The sequence below is a fragment of the Mustelus asterias genome, chromosome 12 (assembly GCF_964213995.1).
Source record: "Mustelus asterias chromosome 12, sMusAst1.hap1.1, whole genome shotgun sequence".
Classification (NCBI taxonomy): Eukaryota; Metazoa; Chordata; class Chondrichthyes; order Carcharhiniformes; family Triakidae; genus Mustelus; species Mustelus asterias.
Window position 1 is genome coordinate 103,664,189 of NC_135812.1, and position 21,781 is coordinate 103,685,969.

Below are 21,781 nucleotides of genomic sequence, written 5' to 3' on the forward strand. Positions count from 1 at the left end.
TGACCTTTATATTTCATGTCCTTCCATCACTCCTGATTTTTTCTTCAAACACTCTGACCTTTGACTGCACTGTTACTTTTATTTTTCCATTCTGAAATCAGGCATGAAGGTGAAAGAATAAACCGAGCATTATTTTGCTACTCCGCTACCAGCGACAAAAATGCTTCAAGGTCAGATGAAGAATTGGACAAATGTTGCACCAATCCTTGCATACACTGACATGACAATTTGGTTCTGTCTCAACCTCACAACTGCCCCCAGCCTGAACCATTACACAGTTCTGTTCCTTATCATCATATCCTTTCAGTAACTTGGAGCTGAACACCAAACCAATGTCACCTTCAGAGACACTTTTGTGCTGGGACACCTCTGTGAATTAACTAAGAAAACTTATTTAATTTGGATCCCAACATTTCTTTAGGGCAATCAATTATGTTATGAGTTTAAGTTTTGTGCTTACGGTTCCATAGCTATTTACCAAAATACAAACGTAGTGATTTTGTTTTGAGTATGTACAATCCTGTAAGAAGGTGCACCGTCTTTTTTTCCAGGTTCCACCATGGAGGCTTTTGTTTTGTTAGAGACTAGACAAACACAGAGTTTTTACAGCGCAGGGGGCCCAGTGTGTCCATGCAAGTCTCAAGAGAGCAATCCAGTCAACCCCATTACCCCACTCTATCCCTGTAGCCCTGCAAGTTTATTTTCCGCAAGTTTCCATCAGGTTTCTTTTTGAAATCTCTGATTCACCTCTAATTCCACCACCCTCATCGGCAGCAAATTCCAGATGATTATCACTCTCTGCATAAAGAAGTTTTTCTTCACACACATCTTGTCCAAAATCCCAAAACCTTGTACCATCAGCTAATGGGGACAGCTTTTGCTTGTCTACTTTATCTAAACTTGAGATAATTTTGTAAACCTTTATCAGATCTCCTTTCAACCTCCTTTGCTCCAAGGAGAACAATTTCAGCATCTCCAAGACCTAACCTTTCAGCTAAATTCTTTCATCCCTGAAACTATTCTGGTAAATCTCCTTTGCAACTTCTCAAGCACCCTCACACCATTCCTAACATAAGCTTTATAAAGGTTTGGCAAAATGCCTCTGCTATTGAACTCAATGGACCTATTTTACCATTCTGATTCTAAGTGCTGGGTAGACTTGAAACTGGGAGTGTTTCAGATCCGACTTTTAGACCCGTTCTGAGGTGCCCCTATATGCATTCTGCCTGCAAAAATATCAGCGATTCCGAATCGTGTTGCACAAGCCTGTGGGCGGGGCTTAACCTGCCCGAAACCCTGCAGCTCCAATTGGCGCCTCCAACTGCACATGTGCAGAAAAAAATGATAGAATCCTGTTCCCCTGCCACATCCCTCCAGGGCCGGATAATGCCTCCCCCTGGCCCCCACAGACATTGCCGCACCCTCCCCAACATTACTGACCCTCTTCTCACCCCACCCCCTCCATCACCCAGACCAACTGCGGCTCCATCCCCCCTTCCCCCCCACCAATCTCAAGTAGAGTGGCAGCGGACCCCCCTGCCCCCCCCCCCCGCCCACTGATTTCAGGTAGAGTGGCAGCGGACTCCCCCTTCCCCCGACTGATCACTGGCAGAGTGGCAGCGGACTCCCCCTTCCCCCGACTGATCACTGGCAGAGTGGCAGCGGACCACCCTTTCACTCCCCCCACTTATCTCAAGCAGAGAGCCGTCGGACCCATGAAAACGGAAGTGTTTCCGGTTGGTCCCCCCTCCCTCCCCCCACTGATCCCTAATGCAGAGTGCGCAGCGATCTCCCACCCCACTGACCTGCTGCCCCTGGTCTGTTTCCCCAATAAGTCCCGCCCCCTCTGGCCCCACCCCTTGGCACTGCCAAGTGCCAGGTTGGTGCTGCCTAAGGGGCAACTCCCTTTTCCCCAGCCTCCCCCTGAGGGCCATCATGGCTGGCCCCTGTTGCGGGGCCCAGCAGTGATTCTCGCCAGAGAGAACCTCTCCCGGCGAGGCCACAGAGGCGAGGACGATAACGTCCTCGGCTCATTAATTTCATTCTAAACACGTGTAAATTTAATTTAAATAAATTATTCAGCCTCACGCCAGAAATGGGTGCAAAGCTGACCTTGCCGGATATCCGGTGCTGGTAAGATCGCGGGAGGCGAGAAATTGGGCACGAATCTGATTCCTTGGCTCTCTTGTGATCTTACTGGCTCACCCTGCCTATCGGCCTGCGGGACGTAACGTTAAGTTCACCCCCATATCCTTATTTAGAACTGCGTATTAAGTATATATTACCTCCTTTTTTCTCTGCCAAAGTGCATCATAGAAAATCCCCAACACAGAAAGAGGCCATTCAGTCCACTGTGTCTATGCTGACCTACCCAGTCTAATCCAATTTTCCTGCACTAGGCTTGTAGTCCTGCAGATCGTGGCTTTTCAAGGAGACATCCAAGTGCTTTTTAAAATGTGAGAGATTTTGCCTCTCCAACCCTTTCAGGCTGTGAGTTCCAGACCCTAATCACAATCTGAGTGAAGAAATACCACTCAGCTCCCCTTTAATTCTTCTATCAATTACTTAATCTATGCCCTTGGCTTTTGACGCCTTTGCTAAGGTAAACAGGTTATTTCTATTAGCTCTAGTCCAACAACTCAAAAGTTAATGTAATCCATTCCAGGAAGCATGGTGATTAGAGTTTAGGTGACAACTTCATTCGAGGAGAATAACAACAATTATAGTGATGTTAAGACTTGTACAATTTGGCCACAGGATTATGGCATTTACCTATGTCAAATTACTGGGAGAAAAACATCCATTATATAAAAATCTATTGGAAAATTTGATTGACAAATGTGATATTGGTGGCCAGTTAACTCAGTTGGCTGGACGGCTGGTTCGTGATGCAGCGCGATGCCAACAGCGTGGGTTCAATTCTTGTACCGGCTGAGGCTATGAAGGCCTCACCTTTTCAATCTTGTCCCTCGCTTGAGGTGTGGTGCCCCTAAGGTTAAATCACCACCTGTCAGTTCCCTCTCTCAGAAAACGGGAGAGCAGCTTATGGTCCTGTGGGACTTTGGCAACTTTCATTCACTGGTGGAGGGGTAGGTTAGGTTGTATAAAAGGTAATACAGGTTTTGATCTCATCAACAGTTAAATAATGAAAATAACCGATGCAGTTCTGCAATCCAAACTGGGATAAAGAGGAAGAGGTGATTCAGCCCCTTGATCCTGCTCTGCCATTTAATTAGAGATTTGATCATTTTAAAATCAGTGCTACAGAGACAGGAAAAGCCTCACCATCACCGAGACAGATAACGTATGTAAAAACAGTCTGCCCAGACATAAAACGTGTGACATAATTGAAACATATTAAGATCTTAAGATGTCACAAACTGCAAAATCCAAAGGTCAGTTTATCAGTAATATATAAAGGCCTTGTTGTGTCATATTCTTGAAACAAACAAAGGTCATATTCTCTATAACATATGGAATAGGGGGTAATTTTCTAAATGCATGCAGGCAAAAGGGAAACCTTGCTAGCCATCATCCCAGTCCAACGCCGGCATCTCCACCTCATCTCGGAATGTCAAAGGTGTACTGTGATTTTCTGATCAGCAAAATCAATGCACAAGTTTCTCCTTCATCAGCATATGTCCTGAAATATCAGCCACATAATGTACAAATAAGTGACCAGTGGTTTTCAGTAAGGTTTTGTTAGGTGTTGGTGCACAGAAAGGAAAGTGACTCCAAGGGAGGGGATTTTCTGTCCTCCCTGCAGCGCCATTGGTCGTTCCCCATGCCACTGGGAAACCCGCAGCAGTGGTGCGGCACCAGAAGATCCCACTGGCATGAACAGCCAGAAAATTCAGCCCGAGAATTTATAGTATGATCTGATAAAGTCCTATTGTACTGCATCACAGTCATTACAACACACTTCTGCATCGTGGATTTTCATGGCACTGATATGATCTACTGCACTGCATATTAAATTGCAAACGCTGTTTCTCTTTCATTGGAGGGCTCTCCTGTACCTTAATCTTAACCACTCCTGTACTACTGTAAACTACAGCCATTGCACAATCTCTGAACTGTCACATATTCAGTATTAATAACGGCTGAGGTTAATGTACCCAGTAAATTTCAACACATTAACCTCAGCCGTTATTATATCTGTCTTGTATCTCTGCACTTACCGTGTAGATCACCTACAGTAGCAGTCTCCTGTCTGTTAATAATTATAGCACTCTACTTTATCTCAGTATTTACAGCATTCCTGTTTTTCACTTATTGCAGTGATCTTCTGCATCAGGCACTGTTGCACTTTCTGTGATCTCAGTCACTAGAACATTACCTTGTATCTTGGTCATACATCATTCCCATTTATCTCAGTCATTGCAGTGTTTCATTGTGTCTATGTCATGGTAATGTTTTCTGTGCTTCAATCATTACAGCACACTCCTATAATTATAGTCATTACAGCACACCCTGCATTATAGTCATTACAGCACATCTATGCATCGCAGTCATTACAGTACACCCCCATACCAGAATCATAATAGCACATCCCTGTATTGAAGTCTTTACACCATACCCCTACACGGTAGTCCCCACAGCACAATCCTATATCATAGTCATCACAGCATAGCCCTGTATTGTAGTCAATACCGCATTCCCATTCCTAACTCTGTTATTGCAGATATTTCTTGTATCTCAGTCACTGTGTAACCCCTCCTGCATCTCCGGTAGTGCCATATTCTTCTGCAACCAATTTTAATGTAATACTAGTTGACCTTGTTACTTGTTCACATATCCCAAAGCCTTGTACATTATTGCACCAAAAAATAGCATTGTTTGTAGAAACAAAGTCACAGCCTTGCAAGTTTTTCCTCTTCAAGTATGCATCCAACTCCCTGTTGAAAGTAACTTTTTCAGTGATTTCCACTAACTCTTTATCTAATTCATTCCATATTGTAACAACTAAACATATGAAGAGTTGGGGGTTGGAAGGAAGGGAAAAACTGTAGACCGGTACTACATTTATTTACAACTGATTAAGGTGATTGGGTTTGTGTTTACTTAATAGAGAATAATCTATATGTCTATATTACAATAATTAAATACTTTACAGATTTTTACTTTTAAAGCTACTATTTCTGTATTCTCACTGCACCCACACACTGTTCTCTTGAGAGTGCCCTCCACACTGATGGAAAAAACATCAAAGTCATGGAAGCCAAACAGTGATAACAAACCTGAATTGCTTGAAATGTTTTCCTTTATGGGGAAATCTAGAACCAGGGGACAGAGTTTCAGGATAAGTGGTCTCCCATTTTAGATGGTGATGAGGATGAATTTCATCCTGTGAATCTTTGGAATTCTCTACTTTAGAGAGAATTTTAGGTTGTTTCATTGAATAGATTCAAGGCGGAGTAAAACAATTTTTTGATCTAGAAGCGAGTCAAGGGTTTTGGGAGCAGGCAGGAACGTGGAGTTGAGGCCACGACAGATCAGTCATCATTTTATTGAATGGCAGAGCAGACTTGAGGGGCCAAATAGCCTATTCCTATTTCTTATGTTGTTTAAAATTACTGCAAAGCATTGGATACTTACATTATCATTTGATCCATTGTTATCTTCATATTTTGTTTCTATATGAATGAAGAACTTAGGTAAAAAGGAGCACTGAAAAACAAAATTAAATGAATTAATCACCTTTTTGTTTAAATTCATGACAAAACAATGTGATTTGTGGAAACATAAAATGGTAGTTGGTGGGCATTCCTTAATGAGTTTAAATAAACAAGCCTAAAGTCCTAATTACCTGAAAGTTCACCATAGAATCACTGGTTTAAGCCATTTCTGTAGGATCTCCATTTTTCTTCTGTTGAAGTTACCGCAGACTTCAGGGGAAATCCATGGAAATTCAACCATAGTGTTTATGTTTAGAAATTCACTAGTTTTAAGTTTATATATTCACCATTTCAAGCTTTTAAACTTTCTAAAATCGGCTTCTTTGTAGGTTAGTAATCTCATTCTATATCCACCCAACTTGACAGCTCTGCAGCTCAGAGTGCTGGTGCATGCCCTTGCTCTAAGAGCAGGATATTCTTAGATGATGGCAATATTCTTGACAGCCAACCCTCAGGAGGCACAGTGACCACTTCCCTTCCTGATTTTGTAAACCTCCCTCCACTGCAGGGAACGGCCACTGTCTCTATTTGCTGAACTCAATCATGGACAGAGCAGACAGGGAATCAAATCCCCATCTATCCCATTCTATTTCAGTGAGCATCACACCATCATGCTACGCAGCTTTCAAATTTTCATATTGTTAGGTAACATACAGAGAAAAATTTATTAAAAGGTAATTGAAGTTTGGCACCATGAAGCACAAGATTTGGAAAGAATCATTTGTTAACTGCTTCCATATCAGAATATTTCCTGTAATTCAAAATCAGAATGAATATTATGTTTGATGCACCAGTAAATTTTCCATGGTTTAGTCCAAAGCCAGTTAATGAATATAAGCTTTCTATATACAAAATGGTGAGAGTTGGATGAGTCTTCAGACACATGGGCCGGAATTTTACCGTTCGAGGGGCGGACAATGGAAAGGCCTGTTAACCTCGGGTGGGATTTTACGGTTTCGGAATGAGTGAAGTTGTAAAATCCCACCATGCTCCATAGATCCACCGAGTGGCCAGGACCTGTAATAACTTTTCATTCATGGGATGCGTCATGGCATTTCTGGCAAACACAGTAAGAGTTTTAACAACACCAGGTTAAAGTCCAACAGGTTTATTTGGTAGCAAATACCATTAGCTTTTGGAGCGCTGCTCCTTCATCATTAATATTTAATATTTAAACTAAAGCGTCAGATGTAGCGCTCCGAAAGCTAATGGTATTTGCTACCAAATAAACCTGTTGGACTTTAACCTGGTGTTGTTAAAACTCTTACTGTGTTTACCCCAGTCCAACGCCGGCATCTCCACATTTCTGGCAAAGCCAGCATTTATTTTGCATCTCTAATTTCCCTTGAAAAGGTGAGCCACCTTTTTGAACCGCCACAGTCCATCTGATGTAAGTACAGTCATAGTGCCTTTTGGAGGGAGTTCCAGAATTTTGACCCAGTGACAGTGAAGGAATTGTGACTTAATTCTAAGTCTGGATGGTGTTTGACTTGGAGGGAACTTGCAAATGGTGGTGTTTTAATGCTTCTGTTGTCCTTGTCCTTCTAGATGGTAAAAGTTGTGGGTTTGGAAAGTGCAGTCAAGAAAGCCTTTGAGAGTTGCTGCAATGCATCTTTTAGATGGCATACTGCAGCCACTGTGTGCCACTGGTGAAGGGCATGGATTTTTAAGCTGGTGGATGGGGTGAAAATCAAGCAGGTTGCTTTGTTGTGAATGAAGTTGGAAATATTGTGGTTACAATGGTAAATATTCACACAAAAACTCAATTGAAAACCATGGCAACAAAAAAAACAAATTGTGAATTGGACATGTGCACATTTAAAAAATGTAAATGGAATCTCCTCTTCAAGTTTTATCTGATAGGCCCTCACAGTCAAATGATGTAGGAGTATTTAATATTTAAACTAAAGAATCAACTAAAGTAGAAATGTAAGTGAACTGAAGCAAAGTTAACCAGCACAAAACAATGCAGTTATAGTATAGTCATGCCTAAACACTAGCCACAGGACTACAAAGTTTCAGCTGTAAATTTCCCTTCCAACATTTCCATCTCTTAGGCTACTGCAGGAAGGAGAAAATAAGCAATAGGGAACAAAAATGTTTTTTCAAAACAACAAAACACACCCAGATCATCTCAAGATGGAATATTTCTCCATAAAGAATGTTGTATTTCAACATACCTGCAACATATTAAAAATAAAAATGATGAACACGATTGGCTCTCTCACAATTAAAGAAAACCTGCGAGTGAACCAATCACAGCTCATATAATAGTTCTGTGTCTTGTCTGTCAGGGTGAGCTAAAAATAACTTGCTATTCAAATCAAGCCTTACAAAGGCTGTCAAATCTATTTGCTCCTTGTGAAATAAATGTCAAATGTTCCCCACTCCAGCTGTTCCTTCCTAAGGAATCATGACATCAAATTAATTCACCTTCAACATCACTGGTTTTAGGCCTGGTATTCAGACTGCCAATCCGCAAAACAGAAATTGCCAGAAAGGTAGGTGTGGTACATACACTTAAATTAAGCGCAGCTGGAATTTAAATGACATTATTAACATTAAAATAAATATTGCAATAAAAGGGGTACATTAAGATGGATAAATCTGCAGTGTAAATGTTTACTGAGAAACAGTATGTCACCTGTCAGCATTTAATTAGTATATGAAAAAATTTAACATATTCAAAATCTTATGGGAAGTATTAGTTATTTTGCATCAGATCTGAAAAGGTATTATGGATTAATAGTTGGCTCCAGCAGAGAAAGGAAGATAGATTGGTGGCAGTGAGGGAGACTACAATACTTAAATTAACTTTAATGTTATGTGGCAAGTGCCATCATGACTTGCCTTCATAAAATCAGTCATGTATAGGCTCTGGGCTGGAAGTGCTGACACACAAAATAAAAGGACAGTTTTGTGTGAGTTCCATAAAATATCAATTCTCACCAGTAGCAAAGGAACCTCGGATTTTTAAATTTGAAAAGCTTGACAATTTTCAGATTTGAATAGCATTGGGGAGGTGTGTAGTTTCTCACCAAAGACGACTGAGGGAGGTAGATTAAGGGAAAGGCAGCGTGGCCTGAGAAGGCACCCATATTTGCAGCATTTTCATTGGATATGAGAAGAAATATAAGGCTGGAAAGTAAGTTGGGAAGAGGACATAAGGAGGCCACAAAAGGATATGGATAAGTTAGGTGAGTGGGCAAAGATCTGGCAAATGAAGGATAATGTGGGAAGTTCTCCATTTTGGCAGGATGAATAAAGAGGCATATCATTTCAACAGTGTGAGATTGTAGAGCTCTGAGATGCAGAGGGACCTGGGTGTCCTAGTGCATGAATCACAAAAGTTTAGAATGCAGGGGCAGCAAATAATGTGACTCAGGTTGACTGAAATCTTTGCAGGGGGACCTAACATAAGGCTGATACGTGTTACCTCGCTTAAAAAGGGCTGCACTCAATTATTTATTTATGTTGGTTGTAAGAATAGAAAAGCAAAATGTTTAAAAGGCATGTTCAGCAGGATTGGGTGTACTCAAGGACCTTCTTCTGGGGGAGGGTGAACAGCCAGAGGTCGTCATCCACATTGGTAACAATAACATGGGTAGGAAGAGGGATGGGGTCCTGAAAGCAGATTTTAGGAAGATAAGAAAGAAAGTAAAAAGCAGGACCTCAAAATCAGTAATTGTGCTAGTGATCAAAGGAATAGGAGGGCCAAGCGATTGAACACATAGCTGGAGAATTGGTGCAAGAGGGAGGACCTCAAAATTCTGAGGCATTGGGACTGGGTCTTGGGGCAGGTGGGATCAGAACTAAAATCCTGGTGGGGAGATTTGTTAGTGCTATAGGGGAGGGTTTAAACCTGATTGGCAAGGGAATGAGAACCTGAGAAGGATTTCAGATTGTAGGGAAACAAAACTACTAACAGGAAGTAGAAAAGTAGGAAGCAAAATTAGAAGGCAGTCAAAACACAGGCAAGCATCAAAGCTGAATTACATTAAAAAGACCAAGGCATGGGCACTCTATCTGAATGCATGCAGCACAGCTACGTGATAGATGAATAAATGTGCGAATAGAGTTAAATGGTAATGATTTAATTGCCATTACAGAGATGTGATTACAGAGTGACCAGGACTGGGAATTGAATATTCAGGGATATTTGTCATTTAGAAAGAATATAGGGGAAAAGGAGGTGGAATAACACTGTTAATAAAGAACAAGATCAGTACATTAGTGAGACAGGATTTTAGATCAAAGAGTCAAGATGTAGGGTAGATCCCCCCCCCCCCTTGCTATGGTGTGTTTTATGGCAGCAGAGGTAGCCTGCCATTGGCCGGCAGCAGGATTTTCTGATCCTGTCACAGTCAAAGGGGTCTCTCATTGTTCAAATCTTCCATTGTTGGGGAACCTTCAGCAGAGGCTCACTGTTGGTGGGACCCGACAATATCACTGGAGGAAATGGCCAGAAAATCCTGCTCCATAGAATCAGTTGAGCTAAGAAACAGCAAAGGGCAACAAACATTGGTGGGAGTTGTTTCCAGGCTGTTGTTGGTTACAGGTTATAAGGTTACCAGGAAAAGTGATAAAGGATAGGGATCAATTTAGAATCCAGTGTCAGGAAGCAGAGGTAGTTGTAAGTAATCTATACTTGTACTGTTGGATATTAGAAATGAAGCATAGATTTAAGTGAGTTTAATTTAATGTTTCTGTGTAAAAAGGATAAAACTCTCGTTAGATTCATGTTAAATAGTGTTTTTGCATTTTTGGGGGTGTTTGGTTTCAGTTCAAACAGTGTCTGTATTGTGGATAAAGAGTTTACGATGTGAAAAGTAAACACAAGCTTGGAGAAAGAATGAGCTGTTGCTCAGCAACAAAGGACCACTTTCTAGGTTAGAAAGGTTGTTTGAGTTTAATTTTAAACCAAACCTATAGCAATCAGAGCTAAGAACCTAGAGTGGGAACAGCTCTCTCAGCTCTGCGAGAAGAAAAACCATACCATGAAGCTAAAGGACAGTTCGTTCTAGAAACCCGAGAATGAAGAGAAGTTTCCATGAAGATTGAAGTAAAAAAGAACAAAGAGGAATAACTGCCATTGGACCAGGGTACTACTGTTCATTGAAGTTAAAGTCAGAGCTGAAAAGTGCAGACCCGGTGGCGGTAGCTAGTGAAAAGCCAGTGCTCATAAGATTGATGATATCTCACTATAGCCTATGAAGTAAAAGGTTGAAGCAATTGGTGGCTAGATCCCTGAGACACTGTGAAAGTTTGAAAGCTCCTGGCTATTCAAAAATGACGGAATACTGAATGGAGAGTTTGAAAATAGAGATAGATCCTTGCTGAAAACAGCTGAGGCAAAGCATTATTTGAAAGAAGATTCTGTCTGTTTGAGAGTGGAGTTTGGAAACATTTAGGTAGAAGCCGAAGTCCAGTGAGATCAGTTGGTGGGGTGGGGGTGGGGTTTGGGGGGGGTAGAGGTTTGAGGAGAAATCCACAGAAGATCGTTTGAATGGCATCTACCATTTAGTTTGAGAATGGGATGTTGTCAGACCACAGCTATCTTGTTGGGTTACAAGGGCTGTAGGTGGAATCTTCCGATATTTTTTCAAAGTGCTGAATTCAGCGAGAAAATCAGAGAAAATCCCGCTGATGCTTTCTGTAAAAAATCACCGTATCTTCAGCTACTTTAAAAAAATGTTCATGAGTTTCACGCCGCGTCTGTGGCAGCTGTCATTTTTGATTCACTCACCCCGGCATCAATTGAGCTCAGCAATCGGGGGGTCACTCCTTTTAAACACCTCCCCAGCACTTGCTCAAAGTCTAATCGGGGGGAAGACAGTTCCATGATTTCCAGAAGGAGCCCTGACAAAAGTGCTGGAGCAGAGGCGTGAAATCCTCTACCCTCGTATGGGCAGAATGCCTGCCAGCAAGGTTACCAATCCTGCATGGATGGCAGCGCCTGTGTGTGCCAGCTCGCTAAATAAGAGGATGGGGATCGAGTACTGGAAGAAGACGAATGAATTTCTTTGTGCAATGAGGGTCAATGACCTTTCTCATTTGTCCCCATGCACTCATGAACACACCCATCACACGACCACAGGGAGCTCACTCACAGCCATCTTGTGGGATCCCAGCACTTGCCTGCTGTCCCCACATTGCCATTCCCTCCAGTGGATCATCTTCTCCTCACATCTCTGCTCCTACTCAGCTACCACGCATGCCAGGCATCTTTACCATCTGCCCCAGCACACATCCTACCTACACTCTCTTCCCATCTGTTTCAATGCAGGACACGCTCGAGCACAGCTGGCTGGCACATCCTCAATCTCCTTGCAGAGAGACTGGCAGCTCAATGGTTGTCCCCCCTCCCACTGTAATGACACAGTCATATTGATGTAATCTTGGTCATGCTCCCCTCCCATGCCCCCAACCTAGACCAACAGAGAGACCTACAAAAGACCAGGGACAGGGAATTCTGTGGCGAGTAATGCATTTCCTGACTCCCCAAAGTCTATCCACCATCTGCAAGCCACAAGTCATGAGTGATAGAATACTCCCCACTTGCCTGGGTGATTGCAGCTCCAACAATACCCAAGAAGTTTGGCATCATCCAGGACAAAGCAGCCCACTTGATTAGTAGTCCCATCCACTACCTTAACATTCACTCCCAATAATGGTAGCAATATGTAGCATCTACAAGATGCACAGCAGCAACTCACTAATGGTCTTTTGATAGCACCTTCCAAACGTCCAACCTCTGTCACATAAAGGGAAAAGGCAGCAAACACATGGAAATATCACTGCCCTCAAATTCCTCTCCAAGCCACACACCATCCTGATTGGAATAATATCACCATTCCTTCACTGACACTGGGTCGAAAACCTGGAACTCTTTCCCTAACAGCACCAGATGGACTGCAGTGGTTTAAGAAGATGACTCGGCCACCTTCCCAAGGACAATTAGGGATGGAAACAAATGTTGGCCTTGCCAGTGGTGCTCACAACAAAAAGAGAGTACAGCTCCAGAATTTATTTGCGTGTTCAAATTTCATACTTGGCTGAGCACTGAGTACTACAGAGGCAGTAGCTTTCAAGAACCTTTAAAATTAATCTTATCTTTGCACTGGTAAACCTAACCTTTATGGGAAGATGTCAGAACCATTCACCAAAAACTGTAAACCTTTGCTCGTTTATTTTTCTTGTTACAGTTGGGTGTTTCATCACAATGGATATTTTCCACACAACTATTGCTGGGCAGTTCTACCCTCAGCTCGTCTGTCATGGTGATGATAAACAAAAAGAGTAATTTATTGATTCTTGAAATACAGTACTTTTAATATTTATAACTTTTCAAATGTAATCACAATCCTCAAAATCCCAGGTTAACTTTATAAAGCAGCCAAACAATTTAATTTCCTCTGACACTGCACTGGTTAATGTATTTGCCTAAAGTTCCTCTGGTTTGTATTTTAAAATAATTGTTAATCAGTGCACGATCAAACCAGTTTAAACTCATTGGCAGATCCTGCCGCAGGTGGGACTGCTTTTCTACATCAGAATACAGCTGTGTGGTATTTCACTGGTAATTCAACTTCCACCACATGCAAGGACAAGGACAGCAGGTGTATTGGAACACCACCGCCTTCAAGTTCCCCTCCAAGTCACACACTATCCTGATTTGAAAATATGAAAGTTTTCTTTGATCATTGCTATGTGAAAATCCTAGAATTGTGACCTAATAGCAAGGCAGATATATTGGCAACGCACCGAGTAGAATGTTTCAAAAAGGCAACTTACCATCACCTAACTTTGCTGGCAAAGTAATAGAGAAATGGCCTGCAAAGGGAATCAGCTGAGGTTCAAATCAGTTGTTGCTGAATGGGATTTTATGGGGAGGCCATGGCCTAGTGGTATTATCGCTAGATTATCAATCCAGAAACTCAGCTAATGTGGGGACCCGGGTTTGAATCCTGCCACAGCATATGGTGGAATTAAAAGTCTAATGATGACCATGAAACCATTGTCAATTGTTCGAAAAACCCATCTGGTTCCCTAATGTCCTTTAGGGAAGGAAATCTGCTGTCCTTACATGGTCTGGCCTACATGTGATTCCAGAGCCACAGCAATGTGGTTGACATTCAACTGCCCTCGGGCAACTAGGAATGGGCAATAAATGCCAGCCAGCCACCGACCGACACATATGTCCCATGAATAAATAAAAAAAGTAGTCATACTTGAACTTCATTCAGTTGACATTTCTAAGGAAGGCTTTGCTTCCCTCATGAGGCAGAAACTAACTTCAGTCACTTGTTTGATCTGGGCTTTTTCATGTCGGTAAGCATCTCTATCTGTAATTTTTTTAATGCAAGTTCTTAATCCTGCTCCTAACAAGATATTTTAAAATAAAAGCCATCAATTGATACAACATTAACTGGGTTAACAGTGCAGTTATTCCTCTGGGTAGGTAGAAATTTCTTCTAATCTTTCAATTTTAATGAAAACGAGTATGTTGTGTATATTTCTCTTCATACCTTAAAGCTCTGAGCCCCCAAGTAATTCTTGTTATTTTCCTTTAAATCAATTAAAATTGGATGTCTAAATCTTCACACAATATTCATCACAGGTTTATGCAAAGTTATAATAAATTGGCTCAACTCACAATCCAATATCCTTGAAAGGTATTGTGGACTGTTCATGTTGATGAACAGTTTCACACCCAGTTAATACTTCCTCCAAATGGTCACTAAATACACTCAAATTATTTTCCTTTGATGCAAAAGGAATACTAGGGGACATGCACTTAAGGTGAGAGGGAGAAAGTTCAAAGAAAATGTGAGGGGCAAGTTATTTTACACAGTGAGTTGTAGGTGTCTGGAACGCGTGCTGCCAGGGGCAGTGGTGCAGGCAGCTACGATAGGGGTGTTTAAGGGGATTTTAGATAAGCTCATGAATATGCAAGGAATAGGGGCATATGGACCAAGGGTAGGCAGAAGGGATTTGTTTAATTTGGCGTCAATTTTGGCACAACATTCTGGATCGAAGGACCTATCCCTGATCTGTACTGTTCTGTGTTCTAAAAGGACATCCTCATTATTTCATTTTCACTATTTCACAGAATTGTTATAGTGCAGAAAGAGGCCATTTGGCCTATCATGTCGACAGTGACTCTCTGAATGAGCAATTCACTTAGAGCCATTCCCCTGCCTTCTCCCTGTAACCCTGCATATTTTCAAATAACAGTTGAATTCCCATTTGAATGCTCATTCTGTGATCTCCGCATTGTAAGTCCTGTTATGGCCCTCTCGCAAGAGTTTCTGGGCATAACGGGATTTGGACAAGCATTGGATGGGGCTGGAAAATCACCCCCGAAACCTTACACTTGACCATGTTAAAACTCATGCGTCTGAAGCACATCGTTTTGGCCCAGATCACTGAATGCTAAACTATATTTTTACATTCTTTAGGGTTGAAAATCCACAGCTTATGAACTCCTTCCATAAATACATTGGCAGTGTGGCTGAAGCACTGTCAGTTAGGGTGGGATTCAGATGGAGTAAGTATTGGATCTCTTTGGATGTTCCCACTGGGTCTCATGGGTTAAAGCTTCTGTTGACCCCAAACATGGCCCCCAGTATCATACAGCATGTTGCCAGAATTCAGGCGTTAGCCTCAGCTCAGTTGTAGCACTTTCATTTCTTGAGTCAGAAGTTGTGACTTTGAGTCCCACTCCAGAAGCTTGAGTATATAATCTACTTTGACACTAGTCGAGTATAGAGGATTGCTAAATTGTTAGAAGATCTGTCTTTTGCCTTGTTTTTCCTCAGGCGGCTGGAAGAGATGTTATCTGCAAACTTCTCCCAGTGTACAAGGGGAATATTTATCCACAAAAATATTCAGATGCTTATTAGCACTCATCATTTTGATTTACAGTTGTTTTATTATCTGTAATCTGTATATACTGAATTGAATTAGTCAGCCATCTGGTCTCTCTCATTTCTGCTTCTTCAAAAGTACATATTTGCTTTTTTATGTGCTTCTTGTGTCAATTGCTGAGCTGCTAAAATTAGTATTTATGACTAGGTAGATACCAGATAGTTTTGTTTTATTTTCTCACCTTGTTTCCTACTCTGTTAGTTGAATGTCAAATATTTCCAAATCCTCGACTTGTTCACACCCTTCCAATGCTAACAAACCTAATTATATTGGAGTGAACATCAAGGTGAATACTGATTGATATCAGCACTCATAGCTCTGTTACAGTGATGCCTGAGATAAAGTGTGTACAATTTCATGCAGCCCAGATGAACTGGCAAATGGGCTGACATTCCTTGCTGTATTTGGATAAATTTCAACGTAGTTTAAAGAATCAGAATTTTTGAATTGTGTCTGAACAGATGGGGAAACCTCACTAGATATAATGCAGTAAATTCTAAAATTCACAAAATCTCTTTGCTATGATGCAACAATCTTGGTTGATACCTAAGACCATAAGACATAGGAGCAGAATTAGGCCACTCGGCCCATCGAGTCTGCTCTGCCATTCAATCACGGCTGATATCTTTCTCATCCCCATTCTCCTGCCTCTTCCCCAGAACCCCTGATCCCCTTATTGATCTTACAAACACATGTGCAGAATATTGTCCTTAAATGCAACACTTTACCCTTTCCCTATAAGCTCTCCATTAAAGCACTGTGTTACCAAGTGCTGCTTCCACTCTGTGACCTAGGTATGAATGCAGCTCAGATTGAAGGTCTCCTTTCTTGCTGTAAGTAAACTTTGGTGATGTCAAACTGGTTCCTGTGGACACAGATCTGCCATTACTTTGTACTATTTTGACAATCTCACTCTAACATTTGAAGAAAAGATGATTAAGGAAAGACCTCTCTTCCATCTGTTTACTCATTAGTTTATTTACTATTTCCTGCCCAACCTGGACTAAATGTAACACAGTAAAGAAGTCTATTAGTTGTTCCTTCGATCCAATTCAATCCTGTTTTTTATCCACCCAACTTACTCGTTTGCTCACCTCGCTCACCAACCCCCAACACTGACCCTACTTTCTTCAGAATCATTTATCACTGTTTCCTCAAATAACCCACTCTCAACCCACCCTCTAACCCATTCTCACCCTTTCCAAATCTTCCCTGAAGTCCCACAATAAATCCTTACCTGTTCAGAGCACTCCAGGATGGCCTATGCCCTCCTCAAAGCACTGGCTTTGCCCCAGCCTTTTGTTTCTACTCACCTTACTCAAGGTCCCTGCTCCTTTCAATACCCTCACCCACATCATTCTTATTCAATGTCTCTGCTCTGCAATATATTTCCAACCATGCTTTTGGTATGCTTCTAAATTTTATTCTTATTTTCTCTTTTCTTTAGTGTCCGTCTTCTTTCCATTTTGTGAACCACTCAGACGCAGATGTGTCCAGGCTATGTCTTTTTTTAATGGGATGGCTAATATGAGAAATGTAAGTGTTACATTATGGGAAATTGTCGGAGGCTTGGCTTAAGGTGCATTGTAGGTCAAAGGCAGTTTTACCCTACAGCACCTGTCCAAGGGATGCTTGATGCTGAAGTGGGGTATTTAAAGTGGGAAAATGCTCCACTTCTCTGTATTAACACCATTCACCATGATTAATACAAAAACAAGATCAGCAAAATTGTTTTCCTTTTTCTCCTTTTATGTTGCTAATTTCCTTGATACCTCCCCCTTGGTCTTAAATAAAGAGAAAAATATTACAGGAAAACCTCTGAGCCTTATGCTGTACAGAAAATCATAGGAAAATGTTTCACTTCATTGAGTGCTACTCAACCACCAATGGTGGCCAAAGAAATGTATTGGTGATTTGGAATGTCATCCAGGCTGTCAACAGAAATCCATCTTATAGAAATCAAATGCATCAGAAATTATGAATAGGTATTCATTTTGACAAATGAGGTGGAAACTCTATTACTGTTGAACCAAATTAATTTACTGTAAATCTTCAAAGTACTGTGAACTGGTCTTAATACATTTTGGTAGGGTAGTAAAGAAACAACTTCATTCTGGCTTTTTTACTGCCGTGATAGTATTAAACATAGTATTACATTACTATTACTGTGTAAACACAAAGCAACCCTTTAGGAAACCAGAGATCATCCATCGTAACACAGCATGCACGCTAACACACTGCATTTTGGAGATGTGAGAAGTGGCTTTGTTTTCACATGGCTTTGTTTTCACAATCTGCTTCAAATGTTGAGTTTCTAAATTCAAACATGTCAGCTGGAATTCTCTGGCCAGTCAGGCCGGCAGGATTCTCTGGCCCCATGGGCAGCACACCCCTGCCCGCAGGTTTCCCGCCGGCATGGGGTGATGTCAATGGGAATTCCCACTGACAGTGGTGGGATTCTCTTATCAACGTACCATCTCCCGCTGGTGGGAAACACGCGGCTGAGAGGCCAGAGAATCTCGCCCGTCACTTTTGAGGAGGGGATGTGCACGTCCAAGAGTGGAGAGCAGGAAATTTCAAGCCTAGTTAACCAATGTATATCTGACACACCCTACAACACCTTGTACAAGAGTAGCATCAATAAGTGTCTGGGAAGAAGTCTGCATTTCTGTCTTGCCCATTAAAAAGAAGAAGCCTCCTCCAGAAATTATCTTGTCAACATTAGTGCAGTAGGCAAAGGGAGGATAGGGGAACAGGTTCAGGTTTTCTTACTGGTATTTAATCTAATCTTTGGGACGGAATTTTCTCTTCCCTACCACCACAGGTATCGTAGCAGGCGGGACGTGGGCCTTGCAAAGGTCCGTTGACCTCAGGCGGGATTTTCCAGTATTGGGGCGAGCGTGGCCGGAAAATCCCACCCTCAGTATTTAATCACTAAACAAAATTGTTTAAAGTAAACAGCAGAGAATCAATTTTTATCTATCCCCTAAAACTAGTATTTATTATTACTGTGTAAAAAGGCATTGAAATTCATTGACAATTTGTGATATGTTCATTATGTGCAAAGATCAATGCCAGAGAACAATGATGTGAAAACATCCAAAAATTACTAATAATAAAGAAAATAATTTGCATTCATGTTAAAATGTAGGAAAATGCAGCAGCCAATTTGCACAGAAAGGACAGTATTTCTGTGGTCCCTCGTGAGTAAGTTTGCAGACAGGCAGCCCGTAAATTTCTGTAGGTGACTTTCCAGCCACCTACCTACTCACCCCTGACCTCGCCGTAACTTTACAAGTTGCATTTTAGGGCCTACTGCTTTAGCCCAAATTGAGGCACTTAAGTGGCTATTGGGACATGCTGCCCTGGCTGCAATTTTCTGAGGCAGTAGGTGGGGGGAACCCAGCAGGTTAGCCTGCTTGAGCTTGTGGCAGGAAAAGAGAAATGCCACCACTTCCATTTGTCCTTTTCCCCCGTGGCCTTTGTACCTCATCCACCAGGACCCCCTCCCAGGGCCTCTGTCCTGGCTCTGCAAGAAGACCCTAAACTTATGTTTCAGCTCTTTGTTTCCTGGGGGTGGATGCAGTGTGAGCAGAGGCCACCTCTCCCAGTGGCACTGCTGGGACCAGAGCTGCAAGCTAATCAGATAGCTGGCAACTCGTGGAGGTGGGACTTCTTCACCAGATGGAAATTCTCTGTGAAAAATTTCCTAACTGCTATTTCAGCTAAGCTACTACAGAATCGCGATCAGATTCCACACCACCCACCCCTCCTGTCCTCATCTGATCAGGGAGCTGTCTGCCATCACTTGCTGGTGTCCACCACCGGCTTGATATACAGATAATAAACTCAACAAACTTATTCAAAGTGTTGCGATGACTAACTCTTTTGCTTTCTATTTATATGACTGATTTGGACATGTGCACAGGAAGAGTGATTATCAAATTGCGTGGATGATACCAAATTGGAGAAGAATGCAGGGAGACAGTTCAATGCACTGAAATATTATTGCACGGTTAGAACGTTCCCTTTGATTTTCTAATTACTGAAACTTTACCAAAGTACAGCATAACAAGTACCGGTTCAACACCCGCATACTAAGTCATTGCCACTAAAAAAACACATTCAGGTAGTACTGACATGAGTGAGGTCTGACTCATTCAGGAAGCCTATATTTCAAAATCTCTGACATTCCAAAGCAATCTTTTATTTAGTCTGCAAATACAGAAACTCTAGATGGTACAGCTCTTCTGTGTTGAAAATCAGATTGACTGGGCGTGATTTTACTGGCTCACCCCGCCCATTCATGGTAAAATCGCACCATCGCGAAGTGAGAAATCAGGGTCTAATCAGATTTCTCAGTTCTCACGATCTTACCAGCAGCGGATATCCAGCGCGATCAGCCTCGAGCCCATTTCCGGCCAGAGGCTGAATAATTTATTTAAATTTATTCCAACCTTCATTTGCATGTGTTTAGCGAGTCCAGGACACAATCATCCGGGCTCACTTGCCTTTGTGGCCTCCCTGGAGAGGTCCTCTCCGGCGAGGAAAACACCTGGTCCTCAGGAAAGGAGAACAGTCGTGTTGGCCTCGCTAGTAGAACCGGAGGCCATTAAGCCCTCCCGGGAAGTCGGCGGCAAGGGGGATGCCCCTTGGGCAGTGCTAGCCTGGCACCTTGGCAATGCCCACCGGGCGGTGTCCGGATGTGGGGCGGCCTGATCGGGGAAAGGGGGCCCCGCTGCCACTCTGTATTGCAATCAGTGGGGGGAGGGAGGCCCACTGCCACTCTGAATCGTATTTGGTATGTGGGGGGGGGGGGGGCCTGCTGCTGCTTTTCAGGTGATCGTTGAGGGGGGCGTGGGGCACAATCGGTCTGGGCGGCAGCGGGGCAATATTTCTGGGCGGTGTGGGACTCATGATCGGCCATGGGCCCGCATGATAGCTGGGGGAGGGAGGGGTGGGGGGCGCTGGGTTGAGACCGGCTGCAACAGCAGAGGCCTGACAGCTCTCTCTCTCTCTATGTCAGGCCTCTGCTGTTGCAATTGCGCATGTGCAGCCACAGAAGTCTGCACATGCAATAACTCCCTCTGCTGCTAGAGCAAGCTAGCTGGCAAATTAAGCCCAAACCACTGCCTCTCGCACTAGAAGCAGTCTAGCCTATTTTTTCATGCACTAAGTGCATAAGATTGGGAGTAAAGACTCGTCCCAAAAACGGATCAGAAACTTTCCCATTTTCACGCTGGCTGGACACTTATATTTTTTCTCGTAAAATTCCATCCAATGTCTTAAATGTTTTAAAGATAAAAACTTATAACTTTTTTTAATTGACCGAGAAAATTTTGCAAAACTTTTTTCCTGTCGATTGTTGAATGTTTCCCTACGTGTGGGTGTGACATTTAACTTAGCAAGTATTATTTATGTAATAGCAATCACATGTTGTTTATATATTTAAAATAAGCGCTCGATAATTTTCGTCAAATGTTGTAAAACACAATACAACATACCATTACATGAGACAAATTACCACAATCTATGCACATGCAATATTGTTTTATGATTCCTTTGGTATCTGTAAGTTGCTGCAATTGCCAGTATGACCAATTCAAAATGGATTTCTGAAGATTCAGAGGTAGAGACACAATAGTAAGAATCTTTAATCAACAGGAAAAAAGTTTTGCAAAATTTTCTCGATCAATTAAAAAAAGTTATAAGTTTTTATCTTTAAAACATTTAAGACATTGGGTGGAATTTTACGAGAAAAAATCTAAGTGTCCAGCCAGTGTGAAAATGGGAAAGTTTTCAGTCAATGAAAGGAATTTTAATCATCCAGTTATCAATCTACCATTTAACACAACAGTTTATACCAGTCTTTTCAGAGTTCGGTGTAGAGTAATGTGTTAATAGTTATATTAACAAAACCATGATGATAATAATGATGCAACTGTGACATCAGTATTCAGATGACTGAGACTCCAAGAGAACTAGGAGCAGAACAGTCTGTACCTCCATAAGCTAACTATGAGGTCTTTGTAAATGGTTCTTATAAATGTTTGAAGCTGAAGTATACTATTTCAAGTCTATCAAAAGGAAGCAAAGCCTCATTAAGGTTCAGTAAGACTAGAAAGTATGGTATTAATAAAACCTCACTAATGCTTAGCAATAACACTGAAACA

General features: G+C 42.0%; 1 protein-coding gene across 2 annotated transcripts in view; it reads right to left on the bottom strand.

Moving 5' to 3' along the window:
• Positions 1-21,781, bottom strand: part of pitpnc1a (phosphatidylinositol transfer protein cytoplasmic 1a) — a 293,791-nt gene that overhangs the window by 40,919 nt on the left and 231,091 nt on the right. For both annotated transcript variants that reach the window (XM_078225784.1, XM_078225785.1), the window contains exon 5: positions 5,599-5,670. In XM_078225784.1, coding sequence (XP_078081910.1) covers positions 5,599-5,670 — 72 coding nt within the window. The remainder of the gene's footprint in view (positions 1-5,598; positions 5,671-21,781) is intronic.